Source organism: Cynara cardunculus, unplaced genomic scaffold (genome assembly GCF_001531365.2).
Source record: "Cynara cardunculus var. scolymus isolate 2C unplaced genomic scaffold, CcrdV1 Un_Scaffold_122, whole genome shotgun sequence".
Lineage (NCBI taxonomy): Eukaryota > Viridiplantae > Streptophyta > Magnoliopsida > Asterales > Asteraceae > Cynara > Cynara cardunculus.
The window spans coordinates 228,381-240,404 of record NW_020200564.1 but is presented as its reverse complement, the minus strand read 5'-3'; the positions used below and the strand labels follow the sequence as shown (position 1 = coordinate 240,404).

The 12,024-nt window shown below is 31.0% G+C and overlaps 1 protein-coding gene across 2 annotated transcripts; it reads left to right on the top strand.

Annotated features, from left to right (window-relative positions):
* The first annotated feature begins 5,308 nt into the window (after positions 1-5,308).
* LOC112501423 (probable beta-1,3-galactosyltransferase 2) lies at positions 5,309-9,170 on the top strand. 2 transcript variants are annotated; one of them, XM_025105056.1, is made up of 11 exons: positions 5,309-5,743; positions 6,540-6,636; positions 6,738-6,811; positions 6,902-7,110; positions 7,454-7,517; positions 7,621-7,693; positions 7,783-7,903; positions 8,003-8,090; positions 8,189-8,314; positions 8,405-8,514; positions 8,792-9,170. In XM_025105056.1, the coding sequence occupies exons 1-11, from the start codon at positions 5,619-5,621 to the stop codon at positions 8,938-8,940; spliced, it is 1,236 nt and encodes a 411-aa protein (XP_024960824.1). In that variant the 5' UTR covers positions 5,309-5,618; the 3' UTR covers positions 8,941-9,170. The 2 variants fall into 2 exon arrangements, with proteins under 2 accessions (XP_024960824.1, XP_024960825.1); XM_025105057.1 differs by having other exon boundaries at positions 5,370-5,743; positions 6,576-6,636.
* Positions 9,171-12,024: the final 2,854 nt, after the last annotated feature.

Here is a 12,024-nt window from a genome sequence, read left to right as displayed (position 1 = left end):
ATATTTTTGAATAAATGGTTAGTGGAAGTCAATAAAAAAAAAAGTGGTTTATAAGTTGCTGATAAAATTCAACTCAGTCATGAGTTTCATTTGGTAGTCAAAAGGCGAAGACATATCAGTTCAAAAAACTGAAAGAATTTGTGATGGAGTTGTGGTCTGTAATGCTTCAAGGTAAAGAGGTGGGGTTTTTGTTTCAAGTTTTGATCTGCACTGCTTTAGACTAAGTTTGTATGTGGTCCTTGGTGGACCAAAATAAATAAAAACAAAGTCTTCGAAAAATGAGAGGCTCGTGTTGGTTGTCGTTATTTTCTCTTTCTAGCTTTTTGGTTGTGCAGATATTAATCTTATGCTTGATCGTGATACATACATATAAAATCTATGTTTTTAAAACCAAATTGTGATTGGTTTTCATGCAGTTGGATGGAGCAATCGAGTTGGTTCCCGTTCCAGTAGGGTTTAACACGAGGTTAGTATTTCATAGAAAATGGTTGGATGCATCATGTTTTAAGTCGTGAGTGGTGGTCATCTTAAATGTTTGATTGATATGCAAATGTAGTGTAGATCTTTTTCTGCTTTTAAAGCTTAACGTGTAGAAGATCCCTCCATTAATTAATTTGGATTCAGTAACGTTTTGTATGATGGTTATCTTCTTCATATGTCGCATGGCCATTGTTTAGTCTCTAGCAAATACTAAATGTATGTAATCATATTTTTTTTTATTAACCTGGATATCCAACCCGCTATGCTAGCCGACTAATCTCAGAGCGACCATCTGCTTTGCAGATAGCCCGAAGTCACCGTATTTGAACCTCCGTGGCCACAAGAAGATTTTTATCCCTCCTTAAATTTGAACTTGAGACATCCTGATACTTTTGACCTTCTGATATACAATATGTAATCATCACATATACACCTATATACAAAATTTCCATGATTTATTACAATTCTTGTATATCATGCATCATAATTAACATCTACCATTAAAAAACTCAAGATAATGATATAGAAAGCAAACAAACTTTCATGTAATATTCCAACTTAAATACTTTATAGTAAAGACTTTATAATCCACCTTATAATTACATGGCCACTAGTTTACCAAGTCAATCAATCAACCACATGATAGCAAATATATATGGAGAGAGATACAGAGTGGTTAATTCAAATGTTAATCTAAATTATTGTGTTAACTTTATAAAAATTTTCAACCAATTATAATTCATCTTAGTAGTAGATTCTTCTCTATCTTAAAATTTAATGACAAGGGTATATGGGTAGTTTTTTTTTATTTTTTATGTAACTCTTATATCATTAATTGGGAGTTGCAAGATCATAAAATCCATGATTTATGCATTTTTAATATTGATCTTGTTATTTTTTGTAATATTAATCTTCCATCTTTAATGTTTATGAATTTGTGATTGGCGGAAGAGACGTGATAGTGAAGTTTTTGGTATCGTTCAAACAATTATGGATAAATACCAAAACTGGGTATGTACAAATTACCAATTACTTAAAAACAATTGATTAGTGTTCAGAAGTAAACACATGAACATTGTTCATAAGTATAATTTGATGTTTGTTCATAGGCGAACCAAATATCATTCTATATTTATTTCATATACGAACAAGATTACATAGTGTATGTGTTTACTAAAATAAAACATGGATGTTACAAAAATGTTTACGATTTTTTTCATGTAATACACCTCTGTTCACACATGAACCATTAGCAAAAAAGAAACTATAGAAGAATATGGTGTCGGGGATCTTGTTGTTGGTTTTGATTCGATGACGAGATTAATTCTCAGATAGTTACATTGTTATTAATGGGCTGTTACAAAACATTACATTGTCATTAATGGGCGATTACAAAACATCTCATTGTTATTAATGGACAACCAAAATATTTTTCCAAAATACCTCTTGTAAACATTGTTCACTTATGTTACCTTGTCTATGTATGCAATTATTTGCACTTTATGTCATGAATGATCTTAGCCACAAATTTCAAAGATCAATGGTCAAAATTGGTTAACAAAGTTAACACAATAATTTGGGTTAACAAATGAACTTTGCCCATATATATAATATGCAAAGTATTGTGTAAGAAGGTAGAGTTAATGTAAGAAGCGTAAGAAGAGGTCTAGACTATTGATTATCTTTAATCTCAAATTCACCTATGAATCGCGTTTGATACATGGATTGATTCAACGCATCTCATCCTAATGTGCATCAAGGGGTGGAGATTCATTTTTATGTTTCCCAGCTTAACAATCATTCTCACATGAACCCAACATATATATATATATATATATATATATATAATGCATATATAAGGTTGAGTTACGGTGAAACTAAAAGTTTTAGTGAGAAGGATTAGAAGAGATCTTCATCCTTAGATTAATCATAATTGAAGAGAAATACTAGATCAAGACTTATGAGATACACAGATCAATACCCTTCTAGAATGCAATTGATGGGTTGACTTAAGACTGAAAGTGATCAAATGTCCAAATCATTTCTTACACTTCTCATCTTAACTCTTATTAATCTCACCATTCCCCTCTCTCTCTCTCTCTCTCTCTATATATATATATATATGTATATGGGGAAAATTCAACTATAGAATACAAAAAAAATTAGAATGTAAAAGTAAATGATTCATATGAGAATCATCGGTAAAATCGAAAAAAAATCAATTTGCATATACATAAGTGAAGATTCATGTTCAATTTCACCTATGATTTACGTATGAATCATCTATTCGCATATCATCAACCTGTGTATTTCTTATTTGTACCTCCCTATATACATGAGGTTAATCATTTGATAACCTATAAAATTGTGAGTACATCAGCTATTTTTATATGATTTATCATCATCTAAGGTAAAAATTTAAGGTATTGATTAACATATATTTATTTAATAATGTATTTGTTTTATTAAATTTTTTCATAATTATCATAATATATTAAAAAATTAAAATTAAAATGAAGGGAACGTGAAGAATAGAAAACCTACATTAAAGTTTAAATGTTGGTTACTGAAATTTTAATATATTAAATATGGACCAAATATTATTTTACGGTGACATCCGACCGAGTCAGAGTTTGGATATAGAACAGTAAATTGAAGATAGATCTGAACGATTAAAACCAAATTATTATTATTATTATTATTATTTTATTATTAATAAAAAGTAAAAGGAATAATGAATAAAGAAAGGGGCATGTAACATGGAGATTCAAACCCTGATAATGTCGGAACCGAAATATGCCAACCAACTTAACATGATTCTATTTAACCCTTGATATGTTTCTTGCTTTAATTTCAATAAATAAAATACATATATTAAAATTAAATGTTATAAAAATCATTATGTACAGCTCCTATTACTGCTTATATTTTAAAGATATTAGAAGAGTACTCGTACAATGCATCGAGATACATTTCCATTTCAATGTTTTATTCATGTCGATATAATACTATTTTATGTGGTTTTGAGAAAACGATAATGTTTTTTATTTTTGAAAAAATATAAATTTGAAAATATCATATAAAATTTTGCAAAAAATATATCAATATTAATATCAAATTATCTATTTAAAAGTTATCGGTTGTGTATTTTTTTTAATTCAAATTTTTTATTATGATTTAATTTAACGTAACGAAGTAACTTAATTTATGTTTAATAATATTTTTTTTATAAAGACAATAATTAAGTATTCAGTTAGAACTCAATAATTATCCTAATTATATTTTATATTTGTTATATTTTAAAATGAGATGTTTATCCTCTATTTGATTATGTTTATCTGGAGTTAGTTACACGAATTCAAACATAAAGTTTTAATAAATTGTACTTATGCACAATTTACTTGTAATATTGAATTTTATGTAAAATGCATCAATAAACGGTACTTCATGCATAAAAAATGGGTTTTAAGAGTTTTTATCAAATGCTTTATAATATAGTATAGATAATATCTGTAAAACATTATATACAAATTATTAATATATTAAAAGAAGTCCAAGACTTTAATTTAACATATTTAGGGTATTTTTATTAGGAGTTTAATAAGTTTAATGAGACTCACAGCTATTCGGTCAGTTGTACATGACTGTTTGGTAGTGGTTTAATGATATAAAAAATGATTTTTAGTAAGCTTTTAAGGAGCTGTTTGCCAAATTTTTTATCAAGTCATGTATGGATAAATTTGTCTGTCTGAATAAATGAGTGGTGTTTACTTTTTTTATCTGAACCAACAGTCTGAATAACATAAATGACCGATTTACCCCCAATATTAATTAATTGAACATCAAAACAAAAAATCATAAAGAGGCCAAAGATGGGGTGTCTCATATGGGAAAGAGGCGATGCTTTAAATAAAGGGTAGGGGTGTCATTTTTGTGGCTGAATGGGGACAACACACAATTTCTATCTGTGCGATTAAGCCATGCTTTGTGCGAATAATTCGTAAGTAAACAACCCAAATGAGCTGTGCGAATAAGCCAGATAGACCAATAAGCTTAATTAAGCCGCACGTAAACAACCCCTAAGTGAGAGATTTATGCAGTTTTTTTCTTCAAAACTTGTCTCTCTTAATTAAAAAACACGTTCATTCCATCTATGAAAAAAAACCTTCCAAATTTCTATGGACAAATTAGTAGTACACACAAACGACTTTATCCATACAAGATTTAATGCAAAAACAACCGAACAACTCCTTAACTATTTACGTTTAAAGGAGCATTGTTTGCAAGGTCCCGATTATTTACATGGACCCACCTCTCAATCAGCTTACGAGAATTTTTGATCTACAAGCTGTCTTTAATAATCGACTCAAGTTTGAGGATGATGAATCACTTCTTGTCGACCTCTTGCCAATAACCTTTTGACGTCATACGACAATGAAAACTAGATTTATTTTAGCATCAAAATTACAAAAAAGAAAAAGTTAAGGGGTTAAAAATGTAATAATTAGAATAGTGTAGGTACCATTTTTGTAAATACTTCGGTCGAAGGTCGACCAGCATTCCGTAACAGAAGTGTTTAAGACAGTGGGACACATGTTATCTTCTGGACCATGTAATCCAACACACCGTCTTATTTATTCAGCTGTCAGAATAGCATCCCCCTGTTTACTAATTGTTCTTTAAAGACAGTTACGCCATACCTTCTTTAATACCTGACCACAAAAATAAGTTTCACAAAAATAAGGGACCATTCAGTCATTCTTCAATAGTATAAGGGCTAGTAGTTAGTGGGTCTTCTCTCACTTCTGTTGGACGTCCCTTCCCTGCAAAGAGAAGAGAGAGAGAGAGATACTGTGTGTGTATATATATATATATATATATATAGAGAGAGAGAGAGAGAGAGAGAGCAAAGAACAAAACCAAAGGGATAAAGAAAGGTCCAAACTAGAGAATAAGTACATGGTGCCTCTTTATATATTCTGATCACATCTCTCTGTCTCTCTCCCTCCGTTCTTCAGAGCTAAAATTTCAAATTGTTTGTTTTGTTGAATTGGATTTATCTGCTTCTTCTGGGTGTTTGACAAATGGGGTTTGTGGAGTGAGCCGTATTCATTGGGTTAGAAGTGGGGTTTCAAGAAATGAAAGAAAGAACGACTATGAAGAGCAGAGGAGATCAGCAGGCTTCAAGAAGTGTTATATCGCAAAAATGGACACTTCTATTATGTATCGGCAGTTTCTGTGCTGGATTACTCTTCACCAATAGGTACATACATACATGATCTCGATTGATTCATTTAGAAGTCTTTTAATTCTTTGTTTGATGGAGAATTTATGCTGTTCTTGATACAATACTAAGCTTTAATTTGGAAATATTCTTCATGTTAAAAGATGCATCCCAACTGTTTGATATTTTTTCCCTTTTGTACTATACTTTGAAACTGTATATATTTTGTGTTTCAATTGTTCAGGTAAACTGTTCATCACCAAAAAATGGCAACTGAAACTGTACTCTGTTTGGTTTCAATAAATTTTTGTGTTTATATGATTCATGGACCTTCCATTTTTAGTCATTTTCCAAGATATTGTCTTCTTCCATGACTCCATTTCTGCAACAAATTTGTAGATCTAATTTATGACTTCTAGTCCTCTAGTCTTCATGTTAGTACTGTAATTTGTTAATGAAGAAAGAGTTCCACTTCTTTAGTTTCTGCAAATTGATAATCACTTGTACCTTCCTCAAAGTGATGATGAATACAAATTTACAGTTAAAGACCACTTATTTCCCTTTCTCTGAAACAAATTAAAGCTTTGAGTTGTGGACCATGGCAAATTGCATAATAATAATAATACCCTTTTTTGGAAATATAGAAATAAATGTGCAGTTGGGCCTCTGCAACTGTTATCTTGATTATATCATTACTGGTAGCTGTAACTAGAAGAAAACTAAATAGAGTCACAGAGTGCAATATTGCAAGCCCATTTGATTAAATGTATACTTTTTTTACAAGTACTTTGCAATTGATGTTGGATTTATAAGTTATCAAGGATATTGGTTACAGAATGTGGACAATGTCTGACTCTAAACTTATTACAAGACCAACTGCTATAGAATCTGAAGGCCTAAAGTTAGTATCAGAAGGTTGTGATCTAAGAAAGGTATGTATTTTCAAGAAATCTTGAAAACAGTTTCTTTTATGAATTATGATTAGATCCTCGTTTACGGTTTTTGTAAATTTGATCGTGTTGGGGTCGTGTAGTTACAGATGAAGAATGTAAAGCGAGATTCGAAACAGATATTTGGGGAGGTGTCGAAGACTCATCAGGCTATACAGTGAGTTTTAGCTGTTCTTGTATCAATTTTGATTGAATTATTGTTGCTAAAAATGTGTATTTAAATATGGGTTTGTTGATTTAACTATAGGACATTAGATAAAACAATATCGAGCTTAGAGATGGAGTTGGCGGCAGCTAGGTCCATCCAGGAATCTATTGTGAACGGGTCTCCGATATCAGAAGAAGACACAAGGAGTGCACCTGAGAGGAGAAAGTATCTAATGGTCGTCGGAGTTAATACTGCTTTTAGCAGCCGCAAGAGAAGAGATTCAGTACGCGCTACTTGGATGCCTCAAGGTTTGTGAGAGTCTAACTGATTGCTCTTTTCGGGTGCGTTTGGTACGCGATAGAATAAAACTCAAAAACTTATGGTGGGAACAGGATAATACGTGAGTGAGACAAAAACTTATTTTTTTCAGTCCCACCAAAATAGGTGGAATAAAAATCTGGGAGATGAATCAAGATTAGTAAATTATTAAACTACCACTGTCAAATTAGAACCCTAAAACATTCCATAATTGTTTCACCCACCTATGTCACTTTGACCTGTCCAGTTCTGTCCTATCTGCGTACCCGTGATTCCTTTTCTTCTTGGTGTACTCTCTTAACTTCTGTACCTGTTTTTGTTTGTATTGTATAGGTGAAAAGAGAAAGAAGTTGGAGGAGGAGAAGGGCATTATAATGCGTTTTGTCATTGGCCATAGGTGGGCTTTTTATTTTGGAATTTTCATAACGAAATGATTGATTGACTTTTCTTTTTGCAAAAATACACAAAAAACGTTACGTTTTGCAACTATGTTTTGACAGTGCCACGGTAGGGGGCATACTTGACCGAGCCATTGAAGCTGAAGACAGAAAGCACGGCGATTTCTTGAGGCTGGTACGCTTTTTTGATCTCTTCTTTCGATAATTTTTTCCCTTAAACTAAATCCCCAATGGCTAACCGTTAACCGGCATGCAAACAAACAGGACCATGTAGAAGGATACCTAGAATTGTCTGCAAAGACAAAGACATATTTTGCAACTGCTGTCACTATGTGGGATGCAGAATTCTACATCAAGGTTGATGATGATGTCCATGTGAACATTGGTAACTTTTATAACACCTTTAATCCCGAAACTACGATGATTGTTGTTTGATTTTTCGGGGTTTATTTATACGTAACATGAGTTTGAATCTTGATTACAGCAACGTTAGGTCATACGTTAGTTAGACATAGGAAGAAGAAAAGGGTATATATCGGATGCATGAAATCTGGTCCGGTTCTTGCTCAAAAGTAAGCCAAAAAATCATCTCGAATTCAATAATTTCGAAAAACTTTGAAAATTGTTGTATTTTTCTGATGAATATATGTTATGTATGATGATGTTACAGAGGAGTAAGATACCATGAACCGGAATATTGGAAATTCGGTGAGTCGGGAAACAAGTATTTCCGCCATGCCACTGGACAGTTATACGCCATTTCAAAAGATTTGGCTACTTATATCTCGTTAAACCAGTTAAGTTTTGCTTGCTCGATCGTCATCAAAACTTTATCTATCTATCTATCGTATTGGTTTCTGATGTTTGTGTTAAAAAATCGTCTCAGACACGTATTACACAAGTATGCAAATGAGGACGTTTCATTGGGATCTTGGTTTATTGGGCTAGATGTTGAGCATATTGATGATCGAAGACTATGCTGTGGGACCCCGCCTGGTAAAGTTTCGCACTTCCTAATTCTGCCAATAGCATCGGTCACCCAAAATAAGTGTCCATATTTCTAAATGACAATTTTACCCTTAAAGACAAGGAGGTGAATAATTTCTCATATCAAAGATAGAATTGGAAAGTACAGTTATTTTAGGATAAACTCAATAAGAATATGGACATTTATTTCGGGACAGAAAAATAGATATTTTTTAAAAGCGTATGTATTATTAATCAAGTAAACGAGACTTTCTAATTTAAGCAAATATGTAACATGTTTGTGTAGATTGTGAGTGGAAAGCGCAGGCCGGAAACATATGCGTAGCGTCATTCGACTGGACGTGCAGTGGGATTTGTCGATCCGTCGACCGAATTAAGGAAGTCCACAGACGATGTGGTGAGGGCGAGAACGCTGTCTGGTCAGCTACATTCTGACCCATGTGCTGGTTTTTCTTTCTAAATATGGAAAGAGACAATAAGATGCAGAAAGTGAAGGGATGATGGTTCATAAAGAAGACCAAAAAACTGTATATTTTGACACACCATTGGAGTGGAGTGGAAAGTTGCCCTGCTACTCTATGCAACATTCCTTCAAAATATTACAAGAGGAATGAAGGTAAAAGCAAGAGGCTCCTTGACCCATTTGTTTTCTATTTTTCTTTTTATTTTTTTTATTTCTATTTTTGGGTATTAAATAATTCCACTTGACTAGTTGATTTTATATAAATATAAATATATCTTAAAGAAAATATCTCATTTTTGAAGGTCAATTTTTGTAGCAGTTTATGGTGTTGACTTTTGACTTTTCTTAGTCAATTTGAATTTTAATTTATATATTTTTAAAAATAATTAGGTGTGGATTTTATTGAAGAGTATAATGGAATTGCTTATGAGGTGGGACTTAAGAGTCGAATACAGTGACCAGGGTTTGGTGGCCAATATTTGTCTGTGACCTAAACCGCACCCACCGAATGGTTAGGTCGACCCAATTAAAAAAAGTATTTATTTTCAATATATAATAAATATAATTTTTAATATTTAGAAAATAATTAAAGGTTTATTTTAAAAAGATTCATTTACGACGTCAATGTCTATATGATTGAAATTTACTTATATTAAACATAAACTAAAAGGTAATCGTACAATGCAGCTAGATACATATTCATTTTAATGTTTCGTTTTTGTTGATATAATACGATTTATGTAGTTTTGAGAAAAATAATGTTTTTACTTTTGAATAAAAATAAATTTACAGACATCATAAATTTTAAAAAAAATATATCAATATTAATATCAAATTAACTATTTAAAAGTTCTTGTTTTTATATAATTTATTTAATTCATTTTTTATTATAATTTAATTTAGATCAAATAGTGAAGTAATTTATTTTTGGCTTAACGATAAATTTTTTATAAAGATAATGATTCTGTTAGAACTCGATAATTATCCTAATTATATTTTAGATTTTTTATATTTTAAAATGAGATGTTTATCCTCTATTTGATTATGTTTATCCGCAATTTGTTACACGAATTCAAACATGAAGCTTTAATAAGTTGTACTTATGCATAGTTTACTTGTAATATTGAATTTTAAGTAATATGCATCAATATACAGTATTTCATGCATAAAAAATGGTTTCTAAGAGTTTTTGTCAAATGTTTTATAATATAATATAGATAGTTTTATTTTATGGTTTTATTTTGAAGGGTTATATATAAATTCAACGAACTCATTAATTAACGTAACCTGATCTAAAAGATGGATTAATGAGCCCAGTCCGATCAAACCCAATCGGGTCTTAGGTTGAAAAAGGGTTCTTGTCAAATTGACTCAATCGAAACGAATGAAACAGACAAAATTATGTTTTATTTTGTTTCGGCTTTTTGTTGGTATTATGGATGAGATTATTATATTTTATTTATGTATTATTGTTTATATTTGTATTTGGATAATTATAATATTTTGTGTGGTAAATATTGATTATTAAAGGGTCGTTTACCAAACACTTACCAGATAAACGTTTATCATGTGTTATGTACTTTACCAGTAAGCATGATAAGAATCAAGAATCTTACTAGGTAAGTAAGGATATTATTAAACGGTGAACATAATAATATTTTAAAAAATAAAATTGTTTATAGCACAACCAAAATATATAATTCAAATACATTAATTCATTGGCCGGTCTATTTATGAGTAACCATGAGAAAATAGCAGTATTAATTTGAACACCAATCAAACACATCTTACATGCACATATGTAAGATGTAAGATGTGTTTGATTGGTGTTCGAATTAATACTTAAAGTATGGTGAACAGTGGAAGGACAGAGTGATAAAGTAACCGACACATGACAAATTGACAATACAAGAGCAAATCGTGAAAATGAAGTATTAGTAATTATTTCTATTCTTAAAAGAACCATGTTATTAACGAATTTGTTATTTTACACGCTCAAGCTTAAATAAGACAATTCAACGATCACAAATTAATGTTGATGTGATTCTTCTCTAATCATAATGTACATAATGTCATAAGTTTCACTTTCGCTGCAAAAAGTTACTTAGGGGAAGTTTACCCAATTGCTTACCCGGTAAGCGCTTACTGATAGAAGTCAACACTATGATTTATTTTGATGCGTAAGATTTTAGTACATCGAAACATACCGAATGCAATAAGTTACTGGGTAAACGCTTACCTGAGTAAGAGTCGTCATCCTCACTTACCGGGTAAGACTCTTCATCCTTCTCATCTCTCTTATCCGGTAAGATTATTGGCCTTTCTCGTGTTCATCCGATGAGAAAGTTTATCCGATAAGCACTTACCAAGTAAGTGTTTAGTAAACGGCCCCTTAATAAATTTGAAAAATATTTAAAATATGATTTTTCGGATGGCTATGTATTAGACATGATGTTATGCTTAAACTGATTTCGTTTTTGAAATTGAAGGTGCATAATTTTTTTTTGGGACTAAAAGAATTTCATTTTTGAATTTGTTTTGTAGGGGCTAAAAGAATTACATAAATGTTACAAACATGTGAGGACCAATCTCATTATATAAAATCATGAGGGTTTTTTTTTTTATGAGAAGAGAAGTTATGATGAGAAACGTAAGAAGAAATCTCCATCATTGGATCAATTCTAATTGGATGTCAACACTAATGAGGTACATCAAGATGTACCAGATCAATTATAATCTAAAGCACAATTTATAGGTGGACATGTGATTAAAAGTGATCAAATGTTTAGATTTATTATTTCGCTTCTCACCTAACTATACTTCTCAACGATCTTTTGCCTATATATATATATATATATATATATATATATTATAAAACATTTGATAAAAACTCTTAAAAATAATTTTTTATGCACGAAATACTGTCTATTGATGCATATTACTTAAAATTCAAGATTACAAGTAAATTATGGAAAAATACAATTTATTGAAGCTCGATATTTGAATTCGTATAACTAATTGCGGATAAACATAATTAAATAGAGGATAAACATCTT